At 36.8% G+C, this 21,241-nt stretch overlaps 1 protein-coding gene across 2 annotated transcripts in view; it reads right to left on the bottom strand.

Annotated features, from left to right (window-relative positions):
• Positions 1-477: 477 nt before the first annotated feature.
• PH4alphaEFB (prolyl 4-hydroxylase subunit alpha-1) overlaps positions 478-21,241 on the bottom strand; it is a 99,905-nt gene continuing 79,141 nt past the window's right edge. For both annotated transcript variants that reach the window (XM_083142161.1, XM_083142160.1), the window contains exons 8-11: positions 18,311-18,535; positions 13,498-13,563; positions 10,287-10,452; positions 478-4,636 (exon numbers count right to left, since the gene is read on the bottom strand). In XM_083142161.1, the coding sequence (XP_082998287.1) occupies positions 4,560-4,636; positions 10,287-10,452; positions 13,498-13,563; positions 18,311-18,535 (534 nt within the window). In that variant the 3' untranslated portion in view covers positions 478-4,559. The remainder of the gene's footprint in view (positions 4,637-10,286; positions 10,453-13,497; positions 13,564-18,310; positions 18,536-21,241) is intronic.

The following is a 21,241-nucleotide window of genomic DNA, read 5'->3' as shown; positions in this document are numbered from 1 at the left end:
CGTTGGGTGGGTGCCATAGCCGCTTGAACAGGTGGAAAAAATCCCGGTTCTACCTGCCGGGGATCGAACCCGGGTCTCTTACATGGTAGTCAGATGCCCTAACAACTGAGCTACCGTGGCTTTTTAAGATAGTATAGAATTTATTCTATTTTTATTCACAAGAACTGTACCAATTTCACTATTGGTTTTAATTCTCTGTGTATCTGCATTTCAGTTAACCAAAATATTCTTCTTAAATATCCTTCTTTCAAATACTAATAATAATTTTCATTTTGCAGATTCTCATAACACCCAAGTCTCACATACATAAGTAACAACAGGTCTTATTATTGACCAATAAAGTTTAAGTTTGGAACTTTTAGGTAGTCCCATCTTGCACTAGACTTTACATATTCCACATCTTCATCCTTTACTCTTCATTCTTCATATGTACACATGCAAGCATGCAAGGGGTTGCAGGTTCATGAAGACAACAACTGAATCACTTATTTATTTATTTATTTACAATAGAGTTCCACATTATTTTCCCTGTTTGTACATGAAAATTCAGACAATGGAAACCAGTTTTACTAAGCAAAGTAACATTATCAAAATTCATACATAACATACAAAATTTTCATGCATCAACATTACGGTTAAGTAGTGGAGACTGTTAATAATTAATTTAAAATTGACCAGAATAACTTGTACTGATAAAAAATGTAAAAATTTTCAAACGTGGTAAGCTTCTTTATATCAACTGCCATTGTCAGCATTGAAGATTGTATTTATCTCAAAATTGCTTCTAAATAACAAATGCAACATTTCCTATCCTTTTGACAGTTTTTAATGATTATGATTTATGAAAAGAGTAGAATGATAAGGATTACTTTATTAAAATAGCAACAAGAACAAGCACATACATTGCTGTTATTTTTCAGTGATATGCATGCCAGTGTAAACGGCTGGGAATTCACATGTTACTTGCAGTCAGAAATACTCTATGATATTTGTAACCAAATGCACATATCTAATTGAACACAGGGGAACCTACATAATCTACAACAATTCAGGTTTGGCAAAAACAGTGTACAATTGATCACAACCATACTATGTTGATAAAACTACTGTAACATTGAAGGAAAGAATGCAACAACACAGTGGAGATTATTCTGCGCCTATCTTTGAAGTGATTTAGAGATGAGAGACTGTCAACAGTTGAACATGTCTCTCAGAAGAGTGTATTGGTAAATTACTATTATTTTGTGTTTTATCACTTCCCAAAACACTGGGCTAGAGCCCAGGTGTTTCCACCACCAATGCCCTAAGTAAGAAATGGTAAAAATACCCAAAACTACATTCTAAATTTCACTATGAAAGTTACGATGAACATGTACTGCTGACGTGATAAGGAAGATTCTACGATCATCCTTTTAAAAAATTGATCTTGTTAAATATTTTCCCCTCTCTGTTACCACCAGGGTTATATTGGAAACATTACGTAAAATTATATATTTAACTCTTGCAAATTTTGGCAGAGATGTTTTGATTTCTTCCGAGAGAAATACTATTATAATATTACCACAGTTTTAATCCAACGAATTTATTGCATACATGTTGCAGGGCATTAAGCATAACTCTGTTGACTTCCCGGCACTCTGTGCTAAGTAATGTGGCTGCTGTTACCAATACACTTGTGTAGTCAGCTTCACGGTAGAAGCAAGGAAGAAAGTTCTGGCTTGATTTCTACATTGTAAGAATTCTTCACACTATGCTTTTTTCTGTGTGTGTTTGCTCATTCATTACCATCTCCCTCGCATATGAACACAAATTTAATCCATGCTGAAAACCTTCTAGCAGCACTGCAGTGACAGCTCTTGAATACCCACATTTTCTCAGGAAGGGGAAGATAACACTTTCCCAAAATGGAACGCTTTATTTTTGTTTGCACGGTGTTTTACTGTTTAGTTTTAATAATAATCTACTCTATCACAATTAATAATAATCAATGTTAAAATATTTACATAAAGATAAAATATTATCAAATACATTTGACACAAGTATTCTGGAATTTTCTTTCCTTTTAAAAATGTAAATAGATATTTCACTACATTCCCAAGTGGGAATTTTTTTAAAAATTAAATGTATGTATCCTCAATACAATCAATTTGTGCCAGTGAAAGATATTTCCATATTGTTATTTTATGTATGATCATGGACTGAATTTATTGTTTGACTGACTTGAAATTTGGGTTAATCTGTCAGAACAAGAATGCAACAGAGTTAAGCCTCTTACCCTATAACTTATATTTGAATTATTCTTGGAAAGTCCTAATTGGAGGGGAAAAAAAGAAACTCCAGAACTGTCACTTCAATTGAGGACCTTCGACCTACATCACATACTCAAGTGGCAAAAATCTCTGTATTTTATATTGGGTTACCAAGTAAATAATTAAAACTAAAAGTACAATAATCAACAATGGTTTAGTCTTTAACCTAGTCAACAATTCGATCCTAGTTTCTTTTGATCATATCTAACTCTATGATAACTGGACTGAACGCCGTATGTCTCAATCTTAGTAGCGTTATTAAAATAATAGTAATGGCAATATTAGTAATAAATGTAATGTACCAGTGGCTAGAGATTTATTTCCTTAATGTTTGACAAGCATGCATGCATTTGTCATACATTAAATTTCTGGCCAGTGGCAGTACATTACCTTCATAATTATTTCTCTATTTCATGCTTTTCATTACTTCCTGAAAAGTACCTCTTAATTTCTGAGAAGGTGTTCTTCTTTTTACCCATGTACAAATGTGAACATGTGCTCACCACAGGAGCAGGTTCTTATCCAGTTTTATTCATTTTTCTTACTAAGGATGGCCAACAATTTTCGGATGTATGTATGTAGGTCCAGATCCCACAACCAGGTACCCAGGCCTAGATCCCAGAACCAGGTACCCACGTCCAGACTGCAGAACTGGATACCTATGTCCAGATCTCAGAACCAGGAAAAAACATATGGATCCCGAACTAGGTATGTAGGTCCAGATCGCTGAACCAGGTACCCATGACCAGATCCCAGAACCGGGTACCCAGGTCCAGATTCCAGAACCAGGTACCCAGGTCCAGATTCCAGAACCGGGTACCCAGGTCCAGATTTCAGAACCAGGTGCCCAGGTCCAGATCCCTGACCCAGGTACCCAGGTCAAGATCCCAGAACCAGGTACCCAGGTCAAGATCCCAGAACCAGGTACCCAGATCCAGATCCCAGAACCAGGTACCCAGGTCCAGATCCCTGACCCAGGTACCTGGATCCAGATCCCAGAACCAGGTACCCGGATGCAGATCCCAGAACTAGGTACCTGGATCCAGATCCCAGAACCAGGTCTCAGAACCAGGTACCCAGGTCCAGATCCCAGAACTAGGTATCCAGATGTGGATCACAGAACCGTGTACCTGAATCCATTATTAGCCGAGACCTGGGTATTTTAAGATCCAGATCTGACCATCCATCCTTGCATACGTACTCCAACAAAAGTTAAGAAATAATTAGTTGCTCGGTTATGTTTGTATACAACCCATGCCTTCAGGAGGACAGTTCTGACTAGTTCCAGTTAACATGCTGACTGCCTTTGGTCAACTGCAGATAGATGGCACTGGTGTCTCATGTCCATGGGTGGCCAAAACGCAGTACACATTGACTGCACATACATTTACACATGGTTCCAATAAAGTAGTAAGGTCAGAGGTGGGTTCGGTAGGTCTAGTGATACAACACTAACTCAGAATAACAATGACAGAGGTTCGATTATGGTTTCACATAATAATTCAATAAGTTATAGAATATTTTAGTCTGGTACTTTACCGATGTTCATAAAATTATATCATCACATCTACTTCACTATTTTTCTGAGTGTTACAGCTTAAGGTGTATTTTGACACTGTAAGAGATCTTGAATTCTTGAATGCCCCTAATGAAATACACTGTATATTGAAACATGTTTGCAACCCCACAGTTGTAAAAAGATCATCCTTGCTTTGAATAAATTACTCTGCATTTAAACACACATTTCTCAGAAACTCTTTAGACTTTTGGCACATTATTTGACTACTTGATCATTTTAAACAGGCAATACTTCTTTTTACAAGAAACTATGCATACCTTGGAAAAAAACTAGAAAAAGGTTATAAAACAAGGAAGACTACATCAGACATGATAAAAAAATCCATGTAAAATCTTAACAAAATGCACAGCACCACGTGAAACATTACAATTTCCATTCTAAGGTGCATAAGCAACTACAGCCAATATAAGCACTATTTCAAACTCCCTAATACTTCGCAAAATTCGTAGCACCACATGACATAACAGTAAGGTAACAGCTCATATGATTTGTCACAAATCTTCATTGATCACTTGGAAATTAGGGGGGATGGGGAGATATTTGGCAATCTTAGGGGTAATAAAAACTTAAAAGGTTCACTGGGGCTTCATACGGCACACATGAACACTAGATAAAGGCATCGAGGTGTTCTTTTTTTTACAAAACAGTTTTGATACAGGAATGGCAAATATTTAAGCATCTTCAGTCTTGACCAGGTCGCAAGGTCTTCTAAATTCTTGCCCACGTTCATGTAACCATTTATTCGATACTAGAACAAGAAAAAAATTACTTACATTAATATATAACTATCTGCACAATACCAGAAGAATACAGGGTGCAGCAATGAATGGGCAATTTTGCAACATTGGATATAGATAGTTGTTGCATCATAGGTAACACGTGACTACTGCCATCTTGCAGAGCCTGCCTTACCATTTAGTTTTGATAAAGTCACATTCACAGCGTGCATTTGTTGTAAAAGCGTCATTACAAAAAACAACAGCGGGGATATTCCTTGGCAGGAATATATTATACAGTAATTCAAACAGAAGTTGAAAACATGTTCCATTGATTGTAAACCTCAGTAAGGCATAATAATACATGGAGTTTTGAGTGGACTTTGGTGTAAGTCTATTTTATGCATAGATAATAAGCTACTTGGGACTGGAAGTACAGTTAAAATAGGGATCTGAACTACGTACTACAATCCTCCGCCAGGGATCAATCCCAGGATCTCATCATCTACGAAACTTCAAATTACACCATGACGATAATGCTTTTCCTTGATTTGTGTATTGGGGTAAGATGAAGGAAAAATACACACTGCGATTATTTTCTTTGGGAGTAATTGAAAAGAAAACTCTTCCAACCAAACCTCACACATCCTTAATGAACTTAAAGATCAGAACCGGGAAGAGGTGGCTCAAATTCCTACCTTACTGATAGAATGTCTGGAACAAAATGGAGGCCATCCTAGTAATGTTATTTTCAAACAAATCACGTTGTAAGGACTATATTTGTACTTTCTTTAGGTATTTCTTCTTCAGTCAACAATTTTGTCTTAATTATGTATGTTTTGTATGATTTATGCATTACTTTGTTGTAACTGTGGAGTATTTAAAATTGCCCAATTCATTGTTGCACCCTTTATTAAATGTAGGGTCTCAAAGGTTCGCATAACCACTTTTTGTAGATGCAAAATAATATAATATGGTTATTTTAAGTGGTTTTTATTTTGCCTGAATGGAACTTTGCTGTACAAGGTACAACAAGGTTTAAAAAACCAGTTTTCCAAGGAAAAAACAAGGACAGAAACCTTACGTCAATTAGAAGTGTAGAGTGACTAGTTATGTAAAGTTGTGTGTGTGTTAATCTTGGCTTGAGAATGCTCTGGCAAAACAGGACGAAAATATCACAGGAAAAATAAAAAAAACATAAAATAATCGTATTATTTTGCGTGTGTCAAATGGTAAAAATAAACAACAGAAACAGATGTTCAACAACCAAAACTTGTTAAATAATAAAAATAAAATAAATAAGAAACAAAGTAATATACAGAGTGGAAGTTACTCAACCTCCTTAACTTTGATGAGTAGTAACATGAATACTGTAAGTATTCTTACTGTAAGTAAGTACTGAAAGTCTTCTTAACTGCCCTAGTTGTCAGTTGTGATTAGTCACGGAACATTGTTCAGTGTAGAAACATGGTGCATGTACTAGCTTAACATTAGAGATGAATGAAATTGAAGATTTTGTTAACAGTGTAAAAATAAACAAACAAAAGGAACTTTCTGATCAAAGCGACAAACATCATGGGGGGAGGGGGGTTTTTATTTCGATAATTCAAAGGCAGCTATCCAGAGACAGCCATAGCGAAGAGAAAGTTTCTGGTAATCAACCTCCACCCTCTCCTCAATTAACAAGGGATTGCTAATTGGGACTGCACATACAATTTAAAGTGAGATACAAACAACTATGAGCCTCCACTGGGGATTGAACTCTGACATCTTCATCCACGAAACTTCAAATTGCATCACAATGATCATGTTTATTGATTGATTGATTGAATTGGTGTTTTAAGTCCACTTTATGCACAGTAAGGCTAATCGGGACACATTTATACAAACAAAGCAAATGCCTCTGTGTGACATAAAAATCCTGTAAAAAAATTATTGATTTAGGTGCATAAACTTAAAATAGGTTCTAACAAGCAAAATAGGGTTTTTTAGGCACTATAAAACTTCATCAGTTGTTGCATTTTTTAACGAAACGCTGACATTAAGAAGGTTTTCCACCCATCTTCCTGCAAACTGAGGCCATTGTCGAACTTTCTCCTCAATTAGAAAACTTGCTGGTGTGGTAAGCATGCACAGATATATTGAATTTTCATTTGCCGAGAAATATCTGCAAGTTTTAGGCTGACAAGTGCAAGTGTGTATAGGAGGCGCCATCTTTAAAATAACAAAAATGGCATTTTGAAGCTTACTTGATTGGTGTTGCAGCCTTGAGGTCATTTTTTAAATAACAGTTGATACCTCATGTAAGTTTGAACTGTATTCAGTCTGCCCTATAATTTTAATTGGACTTTTAAGGATTTCATTACTCACATATGCAATACATCCTTAACCGGGACACATTTATACAGTATGAAAGATGATGAACATACTAGCATGTATTTCTCTTTATCAAAGATGGACAAGTGTGCCCTTTTTGCAGCTTACTCCTACTTAATATGTTACAAGAAAAAAGGGGGATTTGACCTTTCAGATAATTTCGTCAACTATGGGAGAGATTGGAAAATTTAGCAGTGGTCTGCATTAATTGCTACAGAATAGTGCCCAGGTTATACCAGTGGTGCTGGTACATGAAAGCATCAGTGGGAATATAACCACCAATAATCAATGGTACTAGTATCAGAAAGCATAAGATGGAATTTACAAGGTGATTCAAAAGTCCTGTAACACCCCTTATAAAGGAGTTGGGCTGGGTACAATTGGTCATGATAGAAACATGTTAGGCCTACAGGCAACCATATTGGCATGTTCCAAGCAGACGTTCGTCATATGGAATTAAACTCAAAATTTTTAAATGGGAAGCAGGTTAGAATTTTAGGAACCTTCTTAATCAGAAAAAAAGTTATGACTGCATGATTGTAACAAATGTCCCATTTTCCAGGTGTGAGAAAACAGTGTCAGAATGCTCCTAACGCGTCGTGGAAGTTCTAGGACACCCTGATCGTCGCCTGTCTTTGACTGATCTTGTCTCCCGGAACTTTTGGAGTAATTGTGCAACTGTCACATGCGACACTGGATCTCATTGGGGGTGTCGTTGATTAAAATCATTTGCAATGGTACATGAACTTCTCTCCCCAGACAGGAGTACAATCTTGATGCGTTCCTCACATGTTAGGAGCATTCTCGTATTGTTTTCTCACACCTGGAAAATGAGACGTTTATTACAATCATGCAGTCGTAACATTTTCCTGATTAAAGATAGGTTGAAAAAATCTTCACCATTACATTTCCCGTGAAATTCTAACCTGATTTAATATATATTATATCACCCCTCCCCATTTAAAAACTTTGAATTGAATTCAATATGGCAGACGTCTCCTTGGAACACAACAATATGGTTCCCCCTAGGCCTAACCTGTTTGCATCATGACCCAGCCTAACTCCTTTACATTTTACAGGGGGTGCTAAGAGACTTTTGAATCAGACTGTATTGCTGATATCAGAAAGTATAAGTTATACACAATTTGGACATTATAAATTTAAATGCACGAACGGGTTTGTCAGCTCACATCATCGAGGAGAAGCATATGATAAAAAAGAGAAGGGTTTTGAAAAGAGTGACAGGAAACATAAGATTTGAATGTCTTGGAAGCTTCGTTCATTGCAGAAGAACACTGGAAGAAATTCAATAATGAAAATGGTAATATAGACCCACCATGGAGTTTTCTTTTTCACAAGTGGAGTAGGCCTCCATCTTTAAAATTCAATGTAACTGAAAACATCAAGAATCTCTGCAAAAAAAGGGATGATGATTTTGAATTGCCTTATGATATGTGGGATTTATAATTTTTTAAAAAATGAAAAAAATATATTTTTTTAAAAAAAAATGTGATAAAAAACTTTCATCTTAAATAATAATAAAACAGACTCCTTGTTTCACCTAAGGTACGGTTTCGTTTGTGCGATGGTCTCATGTGATTCACTGTGTGCAGTGATTGCTTGCGACCAACGCATGGGTGGGGAAGTTTCATTTATGCAGCAGACACATGCAATGGTGACAGCTGGAGCTATCTACAATTTATCACGTCCAGAGACACTTGTACATTCTAAAACAACAAGAAATGAAGGAATGTGTTATTAGAATGTTCACAGAAACCCGCAAAAGGAAGAGAACAGGATAAAAAAGAAACCAAATCTAGAGCGCTACCCATGAGGATATGTGAGAACTCTTTGTCTAGAACATTAGGAGTACACATTTATGGTTAAAAAAAAATATCAGTTTCTGATTTGAAGACATTCAGACCATTTAAATCCTGACTGAGTAATAGAAACAAATATAACTAGAAATCAGAATGTTTCCATATTATACGAGAGGGTTGGGACATAAGTCATGGCAACAATTGTTTCCCCTCAAACTTAAGTATCACAATACAGGGGTGCTCATCCTCCCAAGGCCAAGGATGCATCCCCCCAAAAATCGTTCATCGAAATCCCCGTAAAAAGAACTGTTCATCATAACCCCCCCCCCCCCCCGACAAACACATGCGCAAATATAGTTTGGACAAACATGCAGTAATTGATTTTTGTTTGTTGATAATTTGATTTCATTTTTCAATAAATTAACTTTTCGAAATACAGTAAAACCTCGTTAATCCAGACTAATGGGGGATAAGTTGACCGGTTTAACAAAAGTCCGGATTAATTGAAATAACCTAAAAGAACAGTACAAAGTGCATTAAAACTCCGTTTATAGCAACAAAACACATTTATTACGGTGTATTTAAAGGGCACAGGCCTAAATACACTATACAGTACAGTACAAAGTCTGTGGGAAACAGAATTTCATCAGTGGTCGACTGTCTTTTCTTTAGGAAGTTCTCTTGTTGACTTCTAGCCACATTTAAAACCTTGCATTCTGCTTCCCCCCCCCCCTTTCCTTTTGCCTGTCCGGATTAAGCTAAGTCCGGCTTATCAGGGTCTGGATTAACAAAGTTTTACTATACATAGTTTTAGACAACAAAAGCTGACAGTATGTTACAATTATCCAGTCAGTTGTAGCACAGGAACACTTACAAGCGAAACAAATTGTGCCTGAAATCATCTAACAGTAAAACTGAAGTCTGCATGTCGGAAGTTCCAAGTATGCAACTACCACAAAGAAACACCGGACAGTTTACTACTGACCGAGATGCCAACAATTGAAAGGTGCATGAAATTCGAATCCTTTCATCGCAGTTAGAATTGAAAGACTGAAAAAGGAAAAACCACAGCTCACTGCCATTGTTAGTGTACTGAATCAACCTTAACTGAAATATAATTTCTGGTTTAGGAGAAACGGCATTTTCATTGCTATTATGTGGTGTGGCCACTCTCGTGAACAATTTTTAGACGGTGGCGACAGTCAGGCTGCTAAGGTTACACCACCCAAAATATTCTCTTTCGATCCAAAGAAAAACTGCTGATCTTCACATTTTTCTTCATTCTGCACTGTATACAGATACTTTTTATCTAAAAAAATGTACTGTACTCCCCGTTACTAAAATATCACTACTAATTCACTACACTACATCCTTACCTGCACACTGTATACAGAGACTTTTTATCTGAAAAAAAAAAAAGGCTACACCGTGATATTAAAACATCACAAACTAATAACCCGTCACACTACGTTACGCTTTCACTTACCCCACTTTGAGCCAGTTAACACTGGACAAGCAGCATGCCGAGTCAGATAGTCACCCTCACCGCTTGCGTGAAGGTTGAACCAAAATGCTGCACTTCCCTTCTTGGGCCAAAGGGCCAACTTCAGTGCAGGAAACACAGTGGCGCCTCCTTGATCGACATCACTCATCTGTAAATGTAACAACACGTCAGTGTAATGAAACCAAACTTGTGTTATTCTACATATCCTCTAAAGAGAAACGTACACACACATAGGTCCTCAGCTTCTTCCTCAACGTTGCTCGCCATAGAATACCTTCTCAAAGACACGTCCATAAAACAGATATTATGTATGTTTTGAATATCCAACCGCTACACACTTGTTGCAAGCTAGTTCACATGAAATTTTTCCATGAAATCATCAATGGCGAAATTCAATCCAAATTTATAATCATTTTTAACAGTGGCGTATTCTGAAAATTTGACCTGGTTTACCACAACAATTCTTATCTATTGTATATATTTATTACATATAATATAATGATGAAGGAATTGGGAGCATAAAAGTCGAAACATTAATTTGCCTCAAACATCGCTCAGAAGCTCGCAAGTTGAACGCTCATTCACCCCACATTCCACCGGATGCAGAGCCGAGCAACAAGAATTTTCCACTCGGCTCTGCACAGTCAGCAAGGCAACGGCCCTCGCCAGCGGTGAGTGCACCTCCACTGTAAATTTCCATCTGCATCCAGGGATACCCCAGGTGCACAGTGGAGGTGCAAAGTCCACCAACCTATGACTCGAATCCAATGTATAAAACCGCTGGAGACGGTAAATCGATCTCTCACTTCGCTCGAATATCACCACCAAACTGATCGACGAGAAGAGGACGACGGCCTGCTGAGAGATCGCGACACTACGAGGCGGCAACAAGCGAGAAGTCCATAAGCAGTCCGGATTAAGCCAACCGAAGAATCTGCAAGAATAAAACAAGTCGCCGAATTGCCTGCCGTCTCTTATCGTCATCTTCGATCTCTCCAGCGGACACCTGTCACCGTCGCCGACGCCAGAAGCCGAGGGCCAGACCAACAGCAAGGGGTGAGTAGCGTTCAACAACACAGGCTCCCAACAATCCTTCATCAGCCTCCTTAAGGGTAGAGGTGGTTAGCCAAGTCAAACTTAAGACCTATTGTATTTATCTGAGCTACGTCCCGGCGTGACTCGATCCCGTACCTTACCCGACGTCACGCTACAATAAATAAAACCTGCAACTAAAAAAAAAATTCTGACAACTTCAAATTTTCCGGAAATTTCTATATAATGTGAAAAAATGTTGGTTTACCAGGGAGAATATGCCACTGCATTTTAATATACTAGAACCCACACAACCAATCTGCAACTTAAAGTTTCTTCACAATCCCACTACAAGGCTCTCCCATCTACAGCAGTCTCTTTTCTATAGGCTTCCCCACTTATATAATAACCTGCCTCCAAATGTTGATACTTCCTTGCCAGAACACACTTTATGACAATTGTTAAGAATGTATTTTTACAATACTTTTTCTCTGCAATCTTGTATTATTTTTGTTTTCTTGTTGTTGTTTTCTGCCTGTTACAGTTTCAGTACAAAATGGTCATTATGTACTGTATTTGAAACTTTTAAGTAAACAAGTAAATAAATATTGACCAAATCTAATTATTAGATAAATCACAGTGTAACCTTCGATTTTACAAGTTTTGGTGGATGAAGCTGAAAAAACTTAAAATGCAGGAAAATTATATAATATTCTACTGTACTGGGATCATGAAGATTGACTGTATAATGTAGCAAAATGTAAAATCCAAGAAAAGTCAAATTTCCAGACCACCCTACAACACTTTTACATAGAAATAGATAAATCTTAAACTCTGCTTACTATTCAATTAAAGGAAGCTCATTAATAAAAGCTGAACATAAATTAACAAAATTAGTAAGGAATTCCTGGTACAAAATAAAGTGTGTCCCAACAAAAGTGACGGATTTAATATGCCTAATAGAATACTTCTTTAAAAAAGAATGACAAATATGTTTACATCATTGCAACGAGAAAGTGTTCCGATTTACGAATGCCAAGTTGGATTTACGCAACATATCTTGTGGCAGGGTTGGTAACACTGTTCTTACAAGTTCCTTTATTAATGATTATTGCAGCTAAGTTGAGATGGATCATTCCACAAAGGAACTACTAGTTTTGATAGTGAAAACTCATTACAAGAATGGCGAGTGTTAAGCAGATACCGTTAGGAAGCTTCGTGCAATCCTTGGAAGTGAAAGTGCACCTAGTGAGAGTACAGTTCTGAAGTTCATCAAGAAATCTGAGGAAACAGGTTTGACAGCATACATTAAAACACCACGCTCTAGGTGTACCCGGGGGACACGTGCCACATTCATTCTTAAATTGGAACGTTTACCCGTTGTAATGATGTAAACATTTTTGCAAATTTGGAAACACACAGTATTTTCTTAAGCATATTAAATCCGTCACTTTTATTTGAACACCCTATATCTATAATTACGATGGCAGCTGAAGGAAAAACAATTATATTGGCCTGAGCTGATACCAATTCTGCTATCCTTATCAATTCCCACCAATACAGACACCATTGCTTGAAAATTGAAATAATTAAAATATTGACTTATATTAGTGAATGAGTATTCCACTGCAATTATAAGCATCAACTTACCAGATTTGCTTTATAATATTCACGAATTAGATCAGAATATGAGGGGTTCAGATCAAAAGTGGCATAACTCCACTCACGACAGTTTTGAGAAAAAGGCACTTTTACATAACTTAGTACTATGTTAAGTTATTGCAGCATAAACCCAGTAGTGCATCTAGGAGCAAAATTTGAAACTTAGGTGATATTTACTAGTAGCACTGCAATCTTGATACTTCACAGTTCTAAGTTGTTCATCTAACTCCATGAGTGGAGTTACGCCACTTGTGTTCTGAACCCCTCACATTAAAATGCCTGTTAGTGGTGCTAAATAAATGGAAACTTTTAATTCTGCATAATTTCCAAGATAATTGGTAAAGTGACATGAAAAGGAAATACCACAGACTGTGAAGTAAAAAAAAAACACAGGTGTATTGGTGACTAGTGCAACACGTAACTAATCATTAATAAAAGTGAAAACATCCTTGACACATTTCTCTATTGTTTTCATACTTGCTACCACAAATATACTTACATAAAACAAAAGCGTTGCTATTCTGTTTCCAGTACCTAAACTTTTGAAAGCATTCTTCTCTTCTCTCTGTCAAAATAAAGTTATACTTTAGCATTTTATCTCCATATTTAACAATATTCATGCTTAACATACTAAACATTAAAGATCTCCCAAGTAGAGAGTATACATATGCCAAAGGCAAATTTCATGATGGGTATTATGGAAGATTTTAACATGTAAGTAATTGTTGAATGAACAATTTTAACCAATCTAAATTTGAAATTAATTAAAATATTACTTTTAATGTGTACACACAAATACAAGCAAACTGCTAAGATAACAAAACATTCTACCATAATTCAATGCATATTTGAGAATTCATCCATTAACCAAATGATTTTTTTATGTTTGATTTTTACAATTAGTGTCACTTTTCTGCCACTTTTGGCTAATCACGATGGTGAGGATGAGTGATGATATGATGAAATTGATGAAGGGACATTCACAAAGAGCAACAATGCCCAGACCAGGATTTGAACCTGTGACCACTGACATCGTAGCAGTCCTGTGGAAACTACTACTCCATGGAGATTGGCTCAAATGAAAAAAAATGTACACCATGGATAATAGTCTCTTGTGCAACACAACCTGTCTTGTGTATTTTAACTAGGTATTGTTGCATAGTCAACACATTATTATATATTATTATGATTGAGTGCAGGACAAATAAATATATAAAAATCCACTGTCAATTTTCCTGGATTTTCACATAGGCTACTATACCTTCTCAAAATTGTTTAATACTGGTTTTATGCACAAATATGTTGGTCGAAACTATATTTATACTTTTGTTATTTTATGTCTCATTTCTGCCACTTCCTGCTAATCGCAAGAATGAGGATGGGTGATGATTAGATTAAATTCATGAAGGGACACTCACCAAGAACAGCCACGTTCAGGCCAGGAACATCAGTGCCAATATCGAGAGTGGACACTTAACGTGCTCAACCACCAACCTAGCTTGACCGGGACTCAAAATTAAAATCTCAGCCATTGAAATGACAGAGCTACTAGGTTATATACCCTGAACTTTCGAATACAAGGCTATAAGCTAGAGGCAATATTTCGTTTTTGACGAAAACATGAAATGTGAAATAACATATTGTAATGTTAATTTTTCATGTTTCTGGAAGGTGTGAGGTGCATTTTCCCAGGTTGTTTTGTCATGAAATAATGCGAAATTAACTGCAAAATGCGAAATAGACTCTTAAACACGAATTTAGAGATTATTTACCAACGCGACACTTTCTGAAGTCAGAATTATGCAATTCACGGAAAATTGGTTAATTCTGCTGTAAATATTTGAGAAGCAAAAATGGACCCCTTTATGCAGGAATAAACTTAATATTCTGATAACACATAAATGTGCTATTAGAAGGGATATGTTTATTATGTGTAGTAAGTGCAGTTTTTTTGGGGATTATATTCACATTTTTAAAACCAAAATGTAACTTTATATACCACTTTTTCACCGCTATAACAGCGAAATTTTATTCTATTTACCGCTTTTGAACCCAAAATTGACTTGGTTTTTGTACCGAAATGTTGCTTTTTTATTTACCAAAAATATGTGCCTCTAGCTGTAGTATTAATCACCAGTGTGCGAATTAAGCAGTAGGAGGATGCCAGGGATTTCCCCCCACAAAAGAAAATAATTGTTATCCCTACCAGGGATGTTTCTATCCCCCTCATGGAATTGAAAGTATATACGAGGGGTGTCCCATAAGTAGTGAGCCTGACAGGGTTCCCATAGTTCAATCTGAAAATAATTTGGGGATTTGTAATAGCAATTTTTTGTAAGTGTATATGCATAGCAGTGTCCAGTTCTAACCATCCTATTCTTCTTTGCAGTAGTTAGAAGTGTGCTAAGTGCATAATGTCAGAAAAATGAAGAGAGAAGAGATACGAGCAGTGATGTGTTGAAACAGAGGTTGAATCCCAAGGAAATCCATGAGGATATGGTGACAACATTAGGAGAGGATGCTCCATCCTCTGCCACAGTGAAGAGATGGGTAGCCGAACTTAAGCGGGGGAGAGTGAGTGTGGAAGATGACCCTTGCCCAGGCAGGCCAGTGGAGATGGTGACACAAGAAAATGTAGAGAAAGTGCACAAGATTATTCTTGCAGACAGACGTGTGACTGTGCGATATATTGCAGAGGAACTGAAGATGTCAAAATCAACAGTGGAGCGCATTGTGCATGACCAGTTGGGGATGAAAAAGGTTTCTGCGCATTGGGTTCCAAAACTTCTAAGAAGTGAACAAAAGTTAACAAGACGCATGATTTCAGTATGAAATCTTGAGCCGTTCCAGGCCGATCCAGACAGATTTGTTGAACGACTTGGGACTGTTGACGAAACCTAGGGTCATCACTATGTACCGAAGCCAAAATAGGCATAAAAACAGTGGAAACACCGTGGCTCCCCCACCCCAAAAAAGGCAAAGTCCGGTTCCTCTGCTGGGAAAGTGATGACGACAGTCTTCTGGGACTCTAAGGGTGTTTTGTTGGTTGATCATCTCCGAAAAGGAAACACCATGATCGGAGAGCATTATGCTTCCCTGGTGCGGCAATTATGGGGTGTTTTGAAGACTAAGCGACGAGGAAAGCTCTCTAAAGGGGTGATTCTGTATCAGGACAATGCACGTGTTCACACATCGCTTGTTGCGATGGCAAACATCCATGATTGTGGGTTCGAATTGTTGGAACATCGCCCTTATTCACCCGATCTTGCTACATCAGACTTTCATCTCTTCCCTAACCTGAAAAAAGCTTTGGGCAGTGTGCATTATCAGTGTGATGCCGACGTCATCAGTGCTGTGGGTAACTAATTTGTAAGCCTTGAGGAAAGCTTTTATGAGACCAAGATAAAAGCACTGCAGAAGTGTTGGCAAAAGTGTGTGGACCTGGAGGGAGACTACGTAGAAAAATAGGTTGCTATTGTGGTCCCATCCTGGGCTCTTCTAGGTTAGGCTTGCTACTTATGGGACACCCCTCGTAGTATACTATTTCCTAACTATGTAACAAACACATTTGAAAAATGATTGTGACCATTTAATGGTCCAGTCATCAAAGATTTCCCTGTCTACAAGTATGTAGCATTGTGGATTAAAGGACAGCATTCTGCAACTGATCAACCTCACCAAACCGAGACGACAGAGTTCATCGATTTCACCTACGTTTACAGTGCTGATAATTTGCATGTATTAAAGTGTTCACAAGAAACTTTTAGGTAGGCATTAAGTATGAACTCGGCAATAGAAGTTTGGACAAGTTTTCGGTGTTACTACGAGGGTAAGTTAAAAATTATCTACACTTTTGCCACAAAAATGGAGCGACTAAAATCAAACCTTGGCCACATGACCACAAAAGTACAACCTTATAGCACACAAGCGCTGAAGGCAGTGTGGCCAACCTGAGAAAAGTTGTGGCAAAAGTGTAGATAATTTTTGACTTCCCCTCGTAGTTCGAAAGCTTTTTTTGTGTATTAGTTTGGGCTTTCTTATACTGTTTCTAAATTACATTTAAATGTTATTATAAGATTAAATGACGTAGGTTATAATCAATGTTCTAAGATACTTAGAACCACAAGGCAATAGTTTAGTTTACTAAATTTACATATAATAATAATAAAAACCTTCCGAAATAAAATCTCAAATACTCCACCGACTAGGTATTCCCCCAAAGCAAAAAGCTTAATTCACACAATGTTAATCATTATGTTATTGAGGAGGCCTGTGTCTGTCATTAGTACCCGGGTGTTCAAAAAATGTATACACACTTTAAAATGGAATAGCTGCTATATTATTGTGAGTATTACAACACAGTTTCTGCGTGCATTTACAATAAGTGTTCAAACTGCAAACCATAAGCCTGCAAAGACTTTTGCACACGATGCTGTACATTCCTGATGATATGTTCCAGAGTAGCCACAGGGATTGCTGCACAAGCCATTTCAATTTCATGGCTTCTTACTGTACACTACGTCCTTGATGGTCCCCCACAAGTAAAAATGTAGGGGGGTTCAATCAGGCGAACGGGGCGGATACTCAATCGGGACCCTTTGTCCTATCCAACGTCCTGGTACAGTGTTATCCAGGTAGACTCGCACATCTGAATGAAAGTGTGGCAGGGCGCCATCTTGTTGAATATGCATTCTGCAGCACATCGTGTTGCTGAACACTAACGCTATCTGTTGTTGTTTCTGAATGATAGTACTACACGTTGAACCTGTAGTCAACACATGCGATATGACATGCTTTTAAAGTGTGTATACATTTTCTTGAACACCCCGGTAAATCATTAGTACTTCTCAATATTAACCAACAAAAATCAGATGAAAAACCTAACCTAATGGATTGCTTGCCATTAGTGTTGCTAACTCAGAACAGAAACAGCTGTCAATGACCAGCAACCGTATACGCTAACTCTTAATTACCGTTTGTTGGGAGGGAGAAACCAAACATACCCTAATCAGGTTATTCATTTTTGAGTCTATGCTCTATCTAGATAAATGTACAGAATGAAGAATGTAGCAGATGACAGAATCCAGCACTTGCCGAGTCTTTTATGCTACATGCAGTACCATGTATGTTTGGATGCTAATCCTAACTGATATGGTACTATCCAATTGGGTGGACATATTTTAATAACCCCTTGATATGGATGACAATCTCAACTATTTCTGCAAATTACAACACAATGTGAACAAAAAAATATATCCAAATACGTACATTCTTGGTGAATATGTGCTTGAAGACCTTTCATATTGTCTTACCCTTGCAAAATCAAAATGTGGTTCGTAGTGGCCACCAATTCCATAGTTTACGACTTGAAGCTCTTCTGCTGTTGATACAGTGAGCCCTGTGAGATCCTCCACCCTCTGATTGATGGTGGCTACGTAGGGATGCTCCTCACCCTTCAACCACCCTGACTTGCTGATCCTATAGTTGGCTGTTTCCAGTTCTCCAGTCTTGAAATTCTGAACTGTCGCCCTGCGGAACTGTAAGAGAAAAAAATACAACTTAGTTTCTGCTATGCTCTACTGAATTTGGTAAAAAAACAAACACCCTCCTCCCTGCTCCGACAGCCACATTACTATAGGTTGCATTTCCTTTACTTCACTGCAATGCCATACATCCCAGAGAGATTGTAAAATAATACAACGACAAAGAATTAAGTACAGTCCTAGGTTTTTCAGGATAAATTTCACTTATAGTTTTTCTTGTATGTACGCATTGCTTGCATTGTAGAATTATTTTCCTGTAGTTTACGGTTATTACAAGCATAAGAAAACAGTTTTTCTTTGTGACATTTCAGGAGAACACACGCTCCTTTCATCAGACATTTATTTTCATTTTGACTAAAGATACAGTTATAACAATGGTTAGTAATTTTTTAAACAAAAAGAATCCGTTATATAATAAATGTTGTCAATGTTACATTGTTGTAATATAGCAACTTAACTGTGAAAAAAGCACATTTTACACAGATGGCTTATTGAGATGAAGGTTAACCCAGTAGAATCATGGGAAATGGTTCGATGGTTTACTGTATGTGCAAATTACAATTACTTTATATTTGATGGCAAAATCTATCAGCAAAGTAATGGTGTATCAATGGGAAACCCAGTATCCAGAATCATCTCCAGCATTTTCCTTCATTACATAGAATCTCCAATTGTTAATACGATAGGTGCGGATATCAAACTCTACATCAGATATGTAGATGATGTGCTAATTATTGCTAAAAATGAGAACACCATCATGGACATATTTAAATTGTTAAATGAATCACATCGTCGCATAAAATTCACTTGCGAACCCATGAATAACAATGTAATTTCTTTCCTTGATCTGCAAATTAAGACAACTGACTCAACAATTCAAACATCAGTCCATAGGAAAAAATTAGCGGGGGAAAAATACATCCATGCCAAATCAGAACATTCGAGTATAACAATGGATAACATATTTTTAATTTTTTTCCTGAGAACACAAAGACTATGTTCTAATAATGAGGATATCAAAAATGAAGAAGAAAGGCTCTTTAATATAGCAAAAGAAAATGGCTTTCACACTAACAGAATAAACCAAATCAAAAAACAATTCGCAAGAAAACTAAAGGAAAAGAGAAATACAGACAAAGATGAAAAATCTGTTGAAAATAAATTTGTGTGCATTCCATTCCACAAGGGATTCTCACATAAAATTGCAAAAATTTTTAGAAGTTTTAATTTCAAAATTGTTTTTAAATCACCAAGAAGTTTAGAATGTACATTTAATGAATTCAAAATGAGAAACTCTCTATCAGATGTGGAAACCACAGGAATATATAATATAAGTTTAATTCTGTATAGGTCAAGCACTATGAAGCGTTTTTAACCCGAACCTTTTACCCTGTATCCTTACATGACACTTCTCTGACATGGCTTGATATTCCGAGCTGAAAACGACAACCTGAGGAAGGAAGCAGTAAAACTTCCGAAACGTCGTCCACGTAAGAATACATACTCACTTGCGTAAGTAGACCAATTTGAATGCTCTAACGTATTTTTGTTTATAGATAGTGAGTAACACGCACGTAACCAATATGTTATTATAATATAAGTTGTTCATGTTCAAAAGATTATGTGGGACAAACAGCAAGGAAAATGGCAATAAGATGGCACGAACACGATTTGGACATTATAAATCAAAACCCAAGAACAGGTTTGTCAACTCATATCATCGAAGAGAAGCATTTGATTAAAAAGAGAAGGGTTTTAAAAAGATTAACGGGAAACACAGAGTTGAATGTCTGGGAAGCTTCGTTCATTGCAGAAGAACACTGGAATAAATTAAATAATGAAAATGGTAACATAGATCCAGTATGGAGTTTTCTTTTTCACAAATGGAGTAAGCCACCATCTTTAAAATTTAATGTAACAGAAAACATCAAGAGACTTTGTGAAAACAATGATGAATTTGAATTACCTGATGATATTTGGGATTCATAATTTTAAAAGATCTGAAATAAAAATAAAACAGACTGCTTTTTTCACAGTTAAGTTGCTATATTACAACAATGTAACATTGACAATATTCATTATATAAGGGATTCTTTTTGTTTAAAAAATTACTAACCATTGTTATAACTGTATCTTTAGTCAAAATGAAAATAAATGTCTGATGAAAGGAGCGTGTGTTCTCCTGAAATGTCACAAAGAAAAACTGTTTTCTTATGCTTGTAATAACCGTAAATTACAGGAAAATAATAAATTTCACTTACTTCAAGTTTTCTTACAGCACATGAACAACTATTTCTCCTGTGATATATTTTAATATTTTGAAGAAAAAAAGTCAGCCTTTTATCGGTGCACCAACCATAAGTAGCAAATTCAGTTTTTATTTTCCATATTTTTATATATATTATGTTTTGACTCATATTTTTCATATTTCAGTTGTTTTTACATATTATTTCCATATTTCAGAACATATATATACTCCACATTTGCCCAATAACCACATGTCCCTGTGACCGAAAGAGTTGGGTGAACTTCTTGCGAATAACTGACAAAGTCCGAAGTGACGTGAAACAAACAAAAGTTTACAACCTTATTTAATACCCTCCAATTGGGGGTAATACCCTCCACTACCTTCCACATAGTGCACCCAAAAGTCAACCTAACTTCCACGTAGTACACCCTGGACTGCAGACTAACGAGGCT

The sequence above is a fragment of the Lepisma saccharinum genome, chromosome 20, assembly GCF_977018435.1.
Source record: "Lepisma saccharinum chromosome 20, izLepSacc3.1, whole genome shotgun sequence".
In the NCBI taxonomy this organism is placed as follows: domain Eukaryota; kingdom Metazoa; phylum Arthropoda; class Insecta; order Zygentoma; family Lepismatidae; genus Lepisma; species Lepisma saccharinum.
This window is presented reverse-complemented; position numbering and strand designations above follow the sequence as displayed.